Consider the following 16943-nt stretch of genomic DNA (forward strand, 5'->3'; position numbering starts at 1 on the left):
CTATATTAAATAATAAGTCTAATTGTACAATATTACTTTGTAAACATATTTTTTGATGAAAAAAAAGGCCCGCTGAGTTTGTTTTCCGCCCATTCTTATGACTAATAAATATTATGACTGTTCATTGTCAGTACATTTATGAAAATTAAATATATGTTCACAAAAATCGTCACCTTTTTGCTCTTAATAGTGATTTTCGTTATTATAACACTAGAAATAAGGGATTGCTTGTAACTAATTCTAGTTGCCTTCATAAGATACATAATAGCTTTAAGGGTAAATGTACCTTTATAATAAAGACCCAGCCACTGTTCAGGCATTAAATAAATTTAAAGATAAATTAAATGTTATATTAAAAAACGGATCTCTCGTAAACCCTACTACTCCACAGCTTTACATCTAAGTGATCCGAGAGCCTGGGACCAGATTACGATTATTTTATAGCAATAGCAATGACAGTACGATATTGTTTCATTAAAAAGAGCGCAAAAGAAGAATACTAGGAGAGTTTCTTGCGCCGGTCTTAGCGGCCGCGGTCTTGCGCGGTAGTAAAAATCAAATCAAATCGGTAGTAAAAAAATCAATGCAAAGGAATCAAGTTTGAGAAAATAAAATGCTTTTTATGCCTTTATTATTATATCATAACAGCACATGATTGTGAGGTGCCGCGCGCTCATCTATATGATATGAATATACATTTTTGTTTTGTCCGTTTGTTTGAATTGTGCCGCTTCCTATTTTTGAATCCTTTCTAGAATTCTGAAAGGCACAATACTGTATGTCTTTCCATCCTATAAAAATGTCGAAATCACGATAAGTTAAGATTTTCACCTAATCCTGCTTGAACTCCTTTGAACTGGAATGGTACCTGTCAAAGCAAGTAACATTCATGTTATTTCCACTGCTGTTGTAAGATAAAATAGGCGGCAGTATTAAAAAAAAACTTATAAATAAATAAGACCAGAGGCTGTAAAACAATAAATAAAGTTGGATTCAAAGTAAGTTATGATAATTAATTTTCATAGATATATTTCAATTCCGCGTTGTGGCCAAATTATTTTTTTACACCATTCTACCTCTCGAATATTTTGGTTCATGGATTTTCTGCCAAGTTGTTCCATCGATACAAAGATATTTTCCAAAACATAAATGAAAATAGCATACGATTGTCAGAGATTTGTTTCTGTTGATAATCGGAGTAATAAGTAACGACGTCGTTTTGAAAGTTCATTGACTTTTATCGATTATTTGTTCAATAATAAATTAGATATAAAAGTAGTAGGCGTTTGTGAGCCTAAATGTTAGCAATACAAAGAAACTGGTCTTTATCTAATGATATTTACAGTTCTATGTTCGATGAAGGTAACAGCGGACCCTTACGATGATACAATAATTATTTATTTATTCATATTACAGTTAAATTAATTTCAAACCGAGCTTATTGTACTGAGATTCTGTTAGTTGTATTTGACGTTGCACCGAATCAAACACATTAACACAAAGTATTGACTCTATCATTTATAAAATTATTAGTATAACTCAAGTTAATCATCAAGCATAACTAATCGGATATTTCAAATACTTTGGATGGCTTAAGCGTGCGTGGTAACACTTATATAAGTTTTGGTTTACAGTTCTGGTATACAGCCAATATTTAGTTGATATTGAATAATGATCACTCACAAAATAAATACTCCATGAATGTATGTTTTGTAATATCGAAGCATCAATGGTCCAAATGAGTTACTGAGTATATTATTTTTAAAACAAGCCTAATGGATAGTAAAAAATCATCAGTCATGCAGAGATATGCCCAATATCAGAGTTAAGAATATGCGTTCCCAGCCTGGGTAGTGGGAAAATATAAAATATTGCGCAACCGTGCAGAAACAGAAAACTGGGTATAATTATTTAAATAAAACTAAAATTAATTGTTAGCTAAAATTTAAATTTATAATTTTAGGTTTTTAATTGCTTAGATAGTTAGATCAAATGTGTTATTACACAAGCTAGCTTTCAAACCAGCCTGTACTATTTAAGGATAAACAATATATCACCTCTTAATTAAAAATAAAGTTTCATTATATGTGTGTGTTACAATTTTATCACACCAGTGTCAGCTAAGCTCCGCCTTGTTACACGCCCATATTGCGTGCGCATACAAGGAGATAGTTCTTTCTTAAATGGTTAGCTGAGTACATATGTATTCAGATGACCCACTTTAATTTCGCCGGCTTTTATACTTTATTTTAAAATATTAAAATTACATGACAAAAATTAGTCGCTAAATAAAACCAGTGGTCCAACTAAGTACTGTGTGATAACTCAACTGAGATCAACTTTGTAAGTTTAAAAAAAACTTTCAAAGATGAAAAGCAATCAAATCCTTTTCCAATTTAAAATATATAATTAATTAATTGTTGTTAAAATATATAATATATTAATAATTATTGTTAATAATAGGGTTACGCAAAACAAACTGATCCTGTTGCAATAGAACCTAGTAGATAGTATACAGAACCAATGTGTGAGACCAGTCACGCGTAAAGTGTAGTGGATGTTCCAGAGAGTAATACGTTCGGGCCAGCACCCCCCTTAGAGGGCACATGCATCCCACCACCCCCCTATGGGTGGGGCTCAAATATATGCACTAAATGTCAGGTATTAATACTTACTCCTGGCCATAAAGTCTGTTGCAACATCGCCGATAGACGGCTAGATTGTTACACGCAGTTCTTGAATAGTTAAATAACGTTCGGTTGTGCGTCGCAATTATGATTGATTTGAAATGGGCTGTGTTACTCTATTTTATTACTTGTACGGCTTTTATGATAATTTGTATTTCTTTTCCTCAAATTATTTCGATTATAGCTCTTAATAATGTCTTTGAGGTTTTCTTCAAAGCAATTCTATCAGTATTGCAGGCCTTAAGTAGATTGTTAGTTGCAATTTTGCTTATTTTATTTTATTAATTTTTATTATATTTTTTTTTTCTTGTGTTGTGCGTCGGTAAGTACTTAACAATGAACAGTAGACCTCAGGTAAGCTTTTTCTAATTTAATAAAATATTAGGGCAAGTTAATTGATTTATTATCGAGTTTTTTTTTATGGAATTGGAGGACAAACGAGCGTACGGGTCACCTGGTGTTAAGTGATCACCGCCGCCCACAATATCTTGCAACACCAGAGGAATCACAAGAGCGTTGCCGGCCTTTAAGGAAGGTGTACGCGCTTTATATAGTTATTGCTTCATTACGAATTAATTAGTTTAATACTTAGTTTAATGTCTATTAATATTTGTTGGTTGTGTTCGGTTGATTTGCAAACAAATTTCAATAGTGGTTCTAAATTCGAATGTACTTATTTTTCGAGTGTTTTTGTAATGTAATATAAAAGTTTATAATATAAATTCTTTAATGATCTCACACGGTTCACAAGTAATTATAAGATTTGTGAAACACTTGTTGCCAGTTGGACTCTATTTGTTAGTCTCATGATGAGTGAGATATTTTCTCTTAAGCATCGGTTCATGTGTTTCACTTTTGTAAGACACTGAGGGTGAAAACAAAAACATTGATATTTCGTTTATGTTAGTTTTTATGATTTTTCAATACCTCCCCTATGATTTAATTCTTAAATTTGTCACTAGACAATGCTTCAATTCTCAGACTTTTTAATTATATGGACTGGAGGATGCCTTATACCGTAATTCTTACCTTATTTATATTATAAAGTCGAGATTATATGTGGAATCTAATATGGCCGCTGCGAAAAATCCTTTGTAATAATTATTTAGACACTCAATGTTACAATATTAATACTGTTCCCTAGGTACTCAAGGTTGCATAGAATGAATTTAAGATAATTTTTTAAATTCAATATGGCTGCCGCGCAATTAATATTTTTAACAAAATGGATATCGTTCCAAAATTTTAGGGGTAGTAAAAAAGTGACTATGGGATCATTTTTGACATTCAAGATGGCCGCTGCATATAAATATGATTTAATCAGGATAACATTTCCAAGGTTCTCAAAGATCAGAGATTGAATTCGGGATCATTTTTGAAATCCAAGATGGCTGCGGCGCAAATTTATCAATTCAACAATATGGATACCGTTTCCCTTTTCGTTTTGGGTAGTAGAGATTGACTTTGAAATAATTTTTGAAATCAAGATAGCCGCTGGGCAAAATAATTATTTCAACAATATTGTTTATGATTCTAAGTATCTTAGAGTTGTAGAAAATGAATTTGCTATTATTTTTGGAATCGAAGATGGCTGCCGTTCAAAATATCATTGTAACAATATGGATGTAATTTTCAAGGTTCTGAGGGGTGCAGAGAACGAATTTGGGGTCATTTTCGAAATACAAGATGGCCGCCACGCTATTACATGATTTTAAAGATATGAATACCGTTTCCAAGGTTTTAGGGGTATAAGATAATTTTTGAAATCTAAGATGGCCGCTGCGCAAAATAATTATTTCAACAATATGGTTTTTGTTTCCAAGTATCTTAGAGGTTTAGAATATGAATATGGGATTATTTTTTAAATCAAAGATGGCCGCCATGCAAAATATCTTTGTAACAATAGGGATGTAATTTGGAGTCATTTTCGAAATCCAAGATGGTAGCCACGCTATTCATGATTTTAACATTATGGGTACCTTTTCAAAGGTTCTAGGGGTAGTAAATAAGGAATTTGAGATATTTTTTAAATCTAAGATAGCTGCTGCGCAAAATAATTTATTCAACAATATGGTTTTTGTTTCCAAGTATCTTAAAGTTTTTGGAAATGAATGTGGCATAATAATAATAAAAAAAATATATCAATAACTTAAATTTATTTTTGGAATCCAAGATGGCTGCCGTGCAAAATATCATTGTAACAATATAGATGTCATTTTCAAGGTTCTTTGGGTTGCAGAGAACGAATTTGGTATTATTTTTGAAATCCAAGATGACCACCGAATAAAATATCATTTTAACAATATGGATGTCATTGTGAAGGTTATTTGGGGTGCAGAGATCGATTTTAGGATCATGATTGCAACCCAAGAGATATCTTAGGGTTGCATTGAATGAATTTGGGATAATTTTTATTCCAAGATGGCTGCCACGTAATTTTATGATTTTTATTATATTAATATTATTTCCAAGGTTCAAAGGCGTTTAAAATCAGATTTTGGAATCATTTTTGATATCCAAGATGGCCGTCGTGGAAATTTATGATTTCAATGATATAGATATGGTTTCCAAGGGTTTTATAGATACAGAGAACGAATGTGAGTTTTTTTTTCAAATCTTAGATAGCCGCGGCGCAAAAAAGTAAATTTGACTACATGTTTTAAAAGTTCTCGAAGAAGTAGAGGACTTATTTAAGATCATTTATTAAATATACAACTGGCCGCTGTGCCAAACCATAATAGCTCAGATAGGACATTGGGTGATCCGGAAAGCAAAAGCCCCGGTTCGAATCCAGATGTCCTATTAGTTTTTTTTGTTCAAGTATTGTACATTCTTAAAAATCGGAGCAAGACTCGGTCGTCCGGATATTATGTTTTTAACTTAGAAATACCTATATATTCGCAATACAAATAATTCAGTCAATGACATATCATAATATATGACAATTCATAGAATGAGCGGGTACTTTATTTATACGACATATCAACGTTTGCTGGGTCACCACTTGTTTTTAAATATTTGTCTTTCTGTTCTTTTAACCCTACTCCGAAATATTACTGGTCGGATACTGACAGTATTTTTATTTACTAATTATATGTAAGAAAATGATGGTAAATCTGATTCAATGGTAGTTAGATAATGAGTTTCGGATCATTTTGGAAATCCAAGATGGCCTCCACACAAAATAAGCATTCCAACAATGTAGATAACGATTCCAATATTCTCAAGGTAGTAGATAATGAGTTTCGGATCATATTGGAAATCCAAGATGGCCTCCGCACAAAATAAGTATTCCAACAATGTAGATAAAGATTCCAACGTTCTCGAGGTAGTAGATAATGAGTTTGGGATCATTATTGAAATCCAAGATGGCCTCCGCACAAAATAAGCATTCCAACAATGTAGATAAAGATTCCAACGTTCTCGAGGTAGTAGATAATGAGTTTGGGATCATTATTGAAATCCAAGATGGCCTCCGCACAAAATAAGCATTCCAACAATGTAGATAAAGATTCCAACGTTCTCGAGGTAGTAGATAATGAGTTTGGGATCATATTGGAAATCCAAGATGGCCTCCGCACAAAATAAGCATTCCAACAATGTAGATAAAGATTCCAACGTTCTCGAGGTAGTAGATAATGAGTTTGGGATCATATTGGAAATCCAAGATGGCCTCCGCACAAAATAAGCATTCCAACAATGTAGGTAACGATTCCAATATTCTCAAGGTAGTAGATAATGAGTTTCGGATCATATTGGAAATCCAAGATGGCCTCCGCACAAAATAAGCATTCCAACAATGTAGATAAAGATTCCAACGTTCTCGAGGTAGTAGATAATGAGTTTGGGATCATATTGGAAATCCAAGATGGCCTCCGCACAAAATAAGCATTCCAACAATGTAGATAAAGATTCCAACGTTCTCGAGGTAGTAGATAATGAGTTTGGGATCATTATTGAAATCCAAGATGGCCTCCGCACAAAATAAGCATTCCAACAATGTAGATAAAGATTCCAACGTTCTCGAGGTAGTAGATAATGAGTTTGGGATCATTATTGAAATCCAAGATGGCCTCCGCACAAAATAAGCATTCCAACAATGTAGATAAAGATTCCAACGTTCTCGAGGTAGTAGATAATGAGTTTGGGATCATATTGGAAATCCAAGATGGCCTCCGCACAAAATAAGCATTCCAACAATGTAGATAAAGATTCCAACGTTCTCGAGGTAGAAGATAATGAGTTTGGGATCATTATTGAAATCCAAGATGGCCTCCGCACAAAATAAGCATTCCAACAATGTAGATAAAGATTCCAACGTTCTCGAGGTAGTAGATAATGAGTTTGGGATCATATTGGAAATCCAAGATGGCCTCCGCACATAATAAGTATGTTAACAATATAGATAACGGTTCCAACATTTTCGAGGTAGTAGATAATGAGTTTGGGATCATATTGGAAATCCAAGATGGCCTCCGCACATAATAAGTATGTCAACAATATAGATAACGGTTCCAACATTTTCGAGGTAGTAGATAATGAGTTTGGGATGATTTTGGAAATCCAAGATGGCCTCCGCACAAAATAAGCATTCCATCAATGTAGGTAGCGGTTCCAACCTTCTCAAGGTAGTAGATAATGAGTTTATATTTTTTTTTTTTTTTTTTTTTTATTTCTTAGGGACAACACACAGTTCGCACAATACATTTTACAATATCAAAGTATAGTAAATATTAAATTAATTTTAGTGAGACCCCGCACCGTTATCCACAGGTTAATTTTATAGTTCTAGTATCTTACATGATGAATAACATAGTTTAACATTAACTATAGTAATATGTACATACAAAAGGAGGAAATAAATATAAAATTAGATGTCTTAAAACTAAGTTATTTATAAAATTACTTTACATTTAAACAAAAGAGTTAGGCCGAGAGAGAGCCGTAGGTTGTCGAAGGTTCTCGTAGAGTTCTCGAAGATTCTCGTAGAGGATTGAGTGTTCTCGTAGATTTCTCAAAGATGTTCTTAGAGAATTGGGAGGTTTTCGGATATTCTCGTAGAGGATTGGTAGTTTTTCGCAGAGATCTCGGAGATTCTCGTAGAGGTTTCGGAGGTTCTCACAGAGTCCTTGCAGATTCTCGAAGGTTCTTGTTGACCTGCAAGTATAGAAAGTTTTTCTGAGTAGTGCATCTGTTATCAACTTGAGTTGCTTTGTTTTAGTTACATAAACACAAATTATAACTGAGGGTTCTCAGTGGTTCTCGTAGAGTTCTTGGAGATTTTCATAGGTTCTCGTAGAGTTCTCGTTGAACTGCAAAAATATAAAGTTTTAAGAGGCTTTTCGGAGGTTCGCGTAGAGTTCTCGGAGGGTCTCGTAGAGCTCTCGGAGGGTCTCGTAGAGTTCTGTTTCGTTGAACTGCAAAAATATAAAATTTTTAATAGGCTTTTCGGAGGATCTCGGAGGGTCTCGTAGAGTTCTCGTAGATTAATAAAAGGTTTTCATCAGGATGTTTTGAATTATAGAATAAATCTGTTCACATTGTGTATCCATCAAGAGTCCGTGGTTAGCACAACGTGAGTAGGTCAGAGGTAACACGCTCCAGATACTTGTATGCATCTGTGGTGTGTACGTGTCTAATCACAATTCCACAAGGCTTCGCAACGGTATGTCCACGGTTCTCTTGTGGATACATCATGGGTCCGTGGTTATCCAAGTTTATGACATGATTAGCTCAGTGGTACCACTCTCCAGATATTTATACGGATCTGTGGCGTCTACGTGTCTACTCACGATTCCACAAGGCGTCCCAACGGTATCTCTGATGGATATATCAAGCAAACGTGGTTATCACAAATGTATGACGTTGTTACCCTAAGCTAACACCGCCAGAGGTACCACGTTTCAGGCACTTTTCTCGTAGGACTCCCTCGTGGATTTATAAAAGATATTCGTCTGGTTGATCTCGGTGAGAGGGTACTTCATTTTCCGCCGATACGGTCAACACGTAAATAAGCATGTACAGGTGCCATACTGCAGCACCACGAGCTGACATCAAACTCTCGTTCTGCACTAGGCATTGCAGCGCACTCGTTCCAGTCAAATAAAGTAGACTTGAATCCTTTATCTTCGCTTCGGTAGATAAAGCACATAAGTGCATCGACATTTTCTGCATCGTCTCCATCAAGAAATGACTTGGTATCCCTCCCTTCTGATTTCCATACTATGGGTATGCTTGCAGTCCTTGTGACCCTGCTTCCAATGGCGTATTGTTATCTACCAACGGTTCCTTCTGCTGGATGTTTGTTGGTCGCAGTTGATCAGGTCGTATCCCACTTCTGATGACGAGGAAAGAACGTCTGTATTGTTTTTAAAAGGTGTGACGTCATTACTGTTGTCATCACAATTGCTTTCTTGCTGAAGATCACTCATTGGTTCTTCTAAGGAAAACTACACGGGCAGCGTTACAACGTCACAGAGAGGTCCGTACCGTACGACAGCCCGAGCACGACTGACTTGAGTGTCGACCGTGCGGCTGTATTTATAGGACCCAGCGCACGTGCTACTCCACGTGTTTTTGCGCCGATATATATATATATCAATCCTGATCACTTAAAATATCATTTACTTGCTTTTTAAATTTTGGTTTTGTTGAAAAGAAAATGTCAAGGTCATTAAAAATTCTGTCATGTGTGTCGACCAATCTGCGTAGTGGGGCGCGACCGCCAGTGTGCGTGCGATAGCGCGGCTTGTGATACAGCCGCTGCGTGCGCACCGCCCGCCTTTGCGCTAAGCGTGGGACTGCGTAATTAAGTTTATTGTTTAGTTCTATGCAATCATATATATTTTGACAAATATTGTACAATGTCATTGCACCCAAAAGAGTACGCTGATTGCGTAAGCTAAGAAGTTTATAACTTTCAAGCAATTGACTGTACGTTCATTTCGTACGCCCATATTGGAAATCACTACTACTAAGGAATTTACTTTGTTTGAGTTTGGGATCATTTTGGAATTCGAAGATGGCCTCCACATAAAATAAGCATTCCAACAATGTAGATAACGATTCCAACGTTCTCGAGGTAGTATATAATGAATTTGGGATCATTATTGAAATCCAAGATGGCCTCCGCACAAAATTAGTATTTTAACAATATAGATAACGGTTCCAACATTCTCGAGGTAGTAATAAGGTAGAAGTAAGATAATGAGTTTGGGATGATTTTGGAAATCCAAGATGGCCTCCGCACAAAATAAGCATTCCAACAATGTAGATAACGATTCCAACGTTTTCGAGGTAGTATATAATGAGTTTGGGATCATATTGGAAATCCAAGATGGCCCCCGCACAACATTTTATTTACATTGATGATCTACCTAACATTTTGATTTCTTTTCAGCGCTTCAACATGAATCCTACTGATGAAACTGATCGTAAGATTATAATTGAGTTTTGTCATCTCTTAGAAAAATCAAAAGTTTTGTTTAATGGGTTGAGGTGCGTAACATTTTCATGCATGCTCTTAATTTAGTATAAAATGCATTTTTGGTACATATTTAGAACATATATTTAATTTATCATTATAGAGAGTTACCACAATATGGTTACAAGCAATGGCAGTCATATTTCGGCCGAACTTTCGACGTTTATACCAAACTATGGAAATTTCAACAGCAACATAGGTATCTTTTAGATAGAAAATATGGATTAAAACGATGGCAGATTGGCGAAATTGCATCAAAAATTGGCCAGCTGTATTATCACTTTTAGTAAGTCAACCTAACAAACTCATATTTACATTTGTATAATTATTAATTTATGACTAAGTTATAATCTAATATATTTTCATAATTATTAATAGTTGCCTTTTTTGAATACGTGACCAATGTTTTATTTTCTAAATTTGAGTCTTCTTAGAGATTGTAAGGTATTTTCTTAGTTTATCAAATTTACATTTGTAGTATTCCCCAAACATTATTGAGTTTCAATTACTTTGTAGCCTCAGAACCAGCGAGACGGCGTATCTTCGGGAAGCATTTTCATTTTATCAGGCTATACGAGGGCGACGCTATTATACCCATGCTCTCATAGAAGATAGATGTGAGCTTGTGGTCAAAAAACTCAGATACTACGCTCGTTTCATCGTGGTAGCACTTCTCATGAACCGACTCAAAGTAGTGGATGACCTTGTGCGTGAATTAGATAACCACATTGTGGAATATGGCTCCATCTACAATGCTGATGATCAAATTGAATGGAACGTAGTTGTCGACGAAGTAAAGGGTTTCCTGGATGTAGAACCTGCAGTGCAAATTATATATTCTGAATTGCCAGCAATCGATTTGAAAAATAGGTATTTTATTTATGATTACACAGAAATGGAGTAATATTGTACTGATCATTACATGACCAGTGCAAATAATTAATTTAAAAATCAAATTTTAGGATAAATCCGTATGAAACACCATATATTGAGCGTAATGGCTACATGCACCTTTCGCTTCAAGATGTCATTATTGTAGGAAGCAGTAATGCACAAGTGAAATTCTCTGAGCTCACTATTGACATGTATCGAATTGTGCATACCGTAGAGCGGGAGATGATAAGGCCTACACCTCCAATGCTTAATGATGAAGTGCCACCACCAGGTCAGGTGCCACCGCCCCATTCCACACCCAGAGGTATTTCTAACTCAATACTAATCATTTAATGAAGTTGAAAAAATATATGGTTGCAGAAAGTTTTGTGCCCTACCCTCAGCGGTAGGATACCCTCATTTGCAGAGGCTAGGTGCTTCCGAAGTCTTATGGCATGATTATTAGCAAACTCACTAAACACGGGTTAATACAGGCGCGCGCGCGCGTGCGTACGTGCATTCGTGTATGTGTGTGTGTGTGTGTGTGGTACTGGATGCGAGTCTTGTTTATCTTGTTAATGTCCTATGTTAGTATGATAAAATCAGTGTCTAATTCATCAATTTAAGTCAATTTTAAGAACGTTTTAATATTTGTCTACACCGTGCTAACTTGTGAATGAAATGGAGGTATCTCAAAGCCCTAAGCATGCATCAACCTCATTTCCTGTAAGATACCTCTTATTCTATATCATATTTTATAGTTCTGTGTAATGAAGTTATTGAAATAGATAAATATAATTTAGTAAGTGAAAATTGCCAAAAATAACAAATAAATTATTATATTTAAGGATATGCAGCTGGTGATAGTTTTCGACGTGATAATCCGCATAAGTATTTGCTATTCAAACCATCGGCTCAACAGCTTTTAGTCTATTTGGCAAGCAGTTGCAATGATCTACCACCAAATGGAGCTATTATGCTATACATATCTGCAGATGGATCTACTGCTAATTCAGCTAAAAGTACTGACAGTAATTGTGAGTGGCAAGTTATACAATTTGTGTTTGCTGTGGATTTTATATCTAGTAGCTTAAGTAAAACAATTTATCAATTACGAGCTGAAATAAATTTTGTATATTAATTAAAAGCCAATACACTGTCCCATTATCTCTGGACGTAACGTGAAGCCTCTCAATCCCCTTTCACCCCCTCGAGCTCGTCCTGTTGTGTCAGTACAGTTTGCAGTTTCATTACCGTTAGTTCCATGTCGTGCTATTTTCGTGCTATCATTGCTTTTTTTTTACTTATTCATTGTTCCGTTTTGACTTTTGTTGTTATAATTTCTATAGTTTCTGTTGTTATGTAGTAATAGTACTGCCAGAAAAATAAATACTTACTTAACCCAGATTCCTTAAATGATTTTACATCATTATAATTATAATAATCAGCATCATAATAAAATACCTTTACATCAATCTATAATACTGAAAAAAATTATCGTTGTTTTTTTACTTATAATAATATCCTTCTTAAGTTATGCTTGTTTTGCACACCGTAACAAAGCGACCATGTGACGTTATGGAGGTCCAGAGATAATGATACCGGTGTAGTAAGTCTAAATTATAGGTAGTTTTTTATAAGATTCTGATGCTACTTTCTTCTGCCTTTAATCTAAGCTCTAGTTTATGAATGATTATATTTAAGTTAGACTAGTAAAAATAGAGCTGTAGTCAAAATATTTTCCAGCAGCTTCTGAAGGAGGATTCATCACATCAGGAAAACAAGAAACAACACGAGATTCCTCTCGTGATTCTAGAGAGTCCAGGGCCAGCCAACCTCAAACAATAAGCCGTGGGAAAGATCACGCATTGCTGTATCCAGGGGACTTAAACCCGTTTACAAGACGGCCTCTGTTTATAATCATTGAATCCAACTGCTCCCATCTGATGCAGAACATCTCTCATCATTTTAATCAACCGCTGGTTATCCTGCTTTCAGCTCAAGAACTGCCATCATGTTTAAATGGTATGTAAATACAGAACCCGGAATACCAAAACTTTGAGAGTTATCAAGTTATGTCTGTTTTCTATTCTGTTAATTAAAATGAATTTAAAACTTGTTATTTTGGTTAATGTTACCACCAGTAGCTGTGATTGCTAGTGAATTATTTTAAAAGTCAGCGAATTTTAGAATAATGATATAATTACCCAGTTTCTTCTTAGCGGTTCACCTAACTCGCAATTTGTAGTAGATTAAAAAAATAAAGAAAGAAGTTAAGAATCGTTTTGTTTATATCTCTCTTCAACCACATTCTAAAAATGGAGTATTTATTCATCTATATTTGGTACCTCAGAACTTATTCATTCATGAGCTAGGTGTACAGTGTACACAGTTAGTATGAATAGACTTAAAATATACTAGCATATAGACGAACTGACAGCCCCATATTGCGTCACCAATTAGGTCACGCGTATGCGTGAGCTATTGGTTCAATATTTAAAATACTAAGGAGCGGATCCCAAGCATAGTGACTGTTATTGATTTGTCCATCAAAATAGGCTACAATAACGGGTATGTTCCGATATGCACTGCGATTACTGTACAGTGTGACGTCAATTTAGTATACTCCTAGCTAGTAGGAAGCCGTTCCTTTATAGCCAGTTATACTATAGTTATTATTTAAAACGAAACGAAATCCCGTAGGTATACTGTCAGCCGCAGCATTCAAATGAGTGTATTAAAGTTTTCTAGTTCATTAATATAAAAAAATTTGGAGTACTGTCAAATTAAAAATATTTGGGATTAAACTGTAGGTATTGTTCATAAAACGTTAGGCACTCGAGTGGTTTTGATTGATCACGTGATCAAAGTACTGCGAGTACTGCTTACCTCGCCAGTTATCACAGTAGAATATGGCGGTGATTTATTACGTCATATGTTTTCCTAGGGTACTGCGGCAGTATACTGGCAGTCCATAACGGAACGAATTTTTCTACAGTGATAGCACTGTGCAGTACTCGCAGTGCATATCGGAACATTCCTAAGAATTTCTTCGCTTACCTTTTCTATCTTGCTGTATTTGATATCTCTCTAGAGATGTTATTCTCTCTCGCATGTATTGTTTGTCTATAAGCTAGAATATTGCAAATACTGCATTTTAAAATGTAATGACATTTTTCACGAGAAGATAATATTGCTATCAATATATTTTAGGTGCTAAAAGTTGCTAAAGTGTGTATTTGGTCCACAGTTCCACAGGTCCACAAGCAATGATTCAAATTGTTACCTTTGTTTCAGACAGACAGGACAAACAAACAACTAAGTTATCGTATATGAATTCTTTTCTATTTTAGAGTAAAAACCTCACTAAACCTTACTAAAGTATTACCATTTTTCAGATCGTAACTACCAAGGAAATCTTCTTACATTATTTTTGCACAATCCCTTAATGGGCTTCTGCGCATCTTGTGAGCTCTACTCTATCGAAGAAGCTGTTTATAACACATGCTACGGTTTCGTATTGGATTTCCTATTCCAGTGTGCTCAATTAATTCTACGCGTGCGTATCGGTACGTACTTTAATTTTGGATTCAAAATCGTTAATGAGTATATTGCTTGATTTTATTAATTACCAACTAGAGTATAATCACGCTTCCCTCTGTATCATTGTAGTTTGGTACTTAACAGCATAATTCATGCTCTTCTCTGAATGACACGCAACTTGTGAAAAGAAAATAAATATATAAATACTTTAACTATCATTCTCTGCGGTATTGTATTGTAATTTAAATTTTTGCTATCGATGCTAGTTGAATATTTATATTTTGAAATACACTCACATTACCAATGATTTTTACATTCGGACAAATTCTATTGTTGTGTTTCAGATACAAACTTCTTTGCATTTCTGGGTGACGACTTTTTGAAGATTATAATCTTGCGGTTTATCTTTTGCGAATGCAGTTTGAGATTGAACAGAAACTTTAGGTCTCGGAACCATCTCGTCCGTTCTGTTCCATCACTTCCCGACGAGCTGTTGTCTCATGCTACCCTCGTAGCGATTGTACTTAGAATTGCGGATCATCTAGGGGTAAGCAAGAACAAATACAATGTCCAAATTATTTTTATGTACTGCAGAACTAAAAACAGACAAACAGTTTATTATTAGTATGTAGTACTAACTTCGCCTTCTTCATAACTTAAATTATAAACCACCATGTAAAGATCATGTTAAGTTTTTCACATATTGTATGCTTTGTAAAGTCTATGAAGTATATGTTGTCGTGTGGTAAAAATATAGAAGGTAATAGTGGCGAGCAGTATTAAAGTTTTCTTATCGTAAGCTTCTAGCGTTATCCTATATTCTATATAATTTAAAGAAGATATTACGAAGATTATAAGCACGCCAGAACGCTAGAAGCGCCCCCATTTATGCGCAAACTAACACTAGACACTATCTTTCTGACAGATTATTTACATATTTACATAAATTTGAATATAATTATTTAAATGACTTGTTTGTCACCATCTTGTGCAATTTGATGGTTACCGATTATATTAATATTGATTGTATCATTTTGTTCTCAGGTAAAAAGTCAGTTTTTGGACGTTCCTGTACAAGCGCCTGGTCCTGCCCCGAGAGACCAAAACTAATGATCTCCGGCAACTAAAAGTCGTTTCAATCTCAAAATTACTTATTAGATTTCTCTAAGTAAAACTTATATAACGCTTTCACAGCTACTCTCTTTCTCTTACTGGTAGAGTGTTACAGTTATATTTGACAATTTAATCGTTATTACTTGACATAAATAGTTTTCTGAAACGCTAACGATTATCGATAGTTAACGTCTTTAACCCCCGATTGAATTGGATCGATAGTTTGACTTAAAGAATACCAAGGCCTATAGTATTCATATTTGTAGCTTTTAATCTGGAATTGTATTATTATTATATACTTTAAATGATAAATATTGATATATAGCCCACAAATTACCAAAGAAATATTAAAATTGATTACCATGTTATTATTACAAGACGTAAACGCTTGAATAAGAAATTGTATCTCAAAACATTTAGAATATACTAACACTCTAGCTCAAATTTTATGTAGAACTTTATTTTGTAATTCTTTTGTAAATCTTTTTTATAATTTATCAAAATATCCTTATTTAAGTTACGGTATTTGAAATTGACTTTTTGACTGTCTGTTAGTTTTAATATAATATGCATTTATTATAATAAATTTAAATTATAATGAGTAGTATTCAATGGATTACCAACACATTGCTCTCAAATGACAATTCACGTTCGATCAAATATACATAGTTCGTAGTTTAGTTGCAATATAATATGAGTCAATTTTATCAATAAACCCTACGATAAAATGCTCGGGAATGTCTTAATAAAGTCAACCAGAAGTCTCTTAAGTTTATGTTCACTCGCGATACTGAAACGAAGCAGTTTGATCGGTCTTTGTTGAGAAGCAAATGTATTGCGATATCATTTGTTCTTTAAATATTCGTCAAACAGGGAATTCTTTCTTTTTAACTGCTTGGTAAGGATTATTAAGAAAAAAAAGGAAAAAGACATTCCATATAAAATCCTAGCAGGATTAATTAAATTTTAAATACAAATTTGTTCACTCGTATATTTATTTGTTCTTGCCGCTTTTAAGGAAGTAACTTTATTTTAATCTAAATTCCGACAGCTTGGTGGTGGTAATAAGAAGTCAACGGCTAGTGGGCGGTGTTGCGGGGAACGGTCCCGCACTAACTTGTCGGACTATAGTACACTCACCACTAACAGACAGCGAATAATTTTTGTTAATCTCTTTTCTTTAAGTAAAAACTTATTCAACTGAGCTATTCTTAAATACTTAATACATAAAATTTCGGAAAACC

At 34.5% G+C, this 16943-nt stretch overlaps 1 protein-coding gene across 2 annotated transcripts in view; it reads left to right on the forward strand.

Moving 5' to 3' along the window:
* The window catches only part of LOC126979047 (protein SCAI), a 130388-nt gene extending 113747 nt beyond the window's left edge, over positions 1-16641 (forward strand). The window contains exons 3-11 of one of the 2 annotated variants that reach the window (XM_050828227.1): positions 10087-10184; positions 10274-10456; positions 10687-11040; positions 11133-11368; positions 11892-12080; positions 12790-13068; positions 14442-14612; positions 14931-15133; positions 15631-16641. In XM_050828227.1, coding sequence (XP_050684184.1) covers positions 10096-10184; positions 10274-10456; positions 10687-11040; positions 11133-11368; positions 11892-12080; positions 12790-13068; positions 14442-14612; positions 14931-15133; positions 15631-15696 — 1770 coding nt within the window. In that variant the 5' untranslated portion in view covers positions 10087-10095 and the 3' untranslated portion in view covers positions 15697-16641. The remainder of the gene's footprint in view (positions 1-10086; positions 10185-10273; positions 10457-10686; positions 11041-11132; positions 11369-11891; positions 12081-12789; positions 13069-14441; positions 14613-14930; positions 15134-15630) is intronic. The other variant, XM_050828228.1, reaches the window with a different exon arrangement.
* The last annotated feature ends 302 nt before the right edge of the window (positions 16642-16943 follow it).

The sequence above is a fragment of the Leptidea sinapis genome, chromosome Z (genome assembly GCF_905404315.1).
Source record: "Leptidea sinapis chromosome Z, ilLepSina1.1, whole genome shotgun sequence".
NCBI lineage: Eukaryota > Metazoa > Arthropoda > Insecta > Lepidoptera > Pieridae > Leptidea > Leptidea sinapis.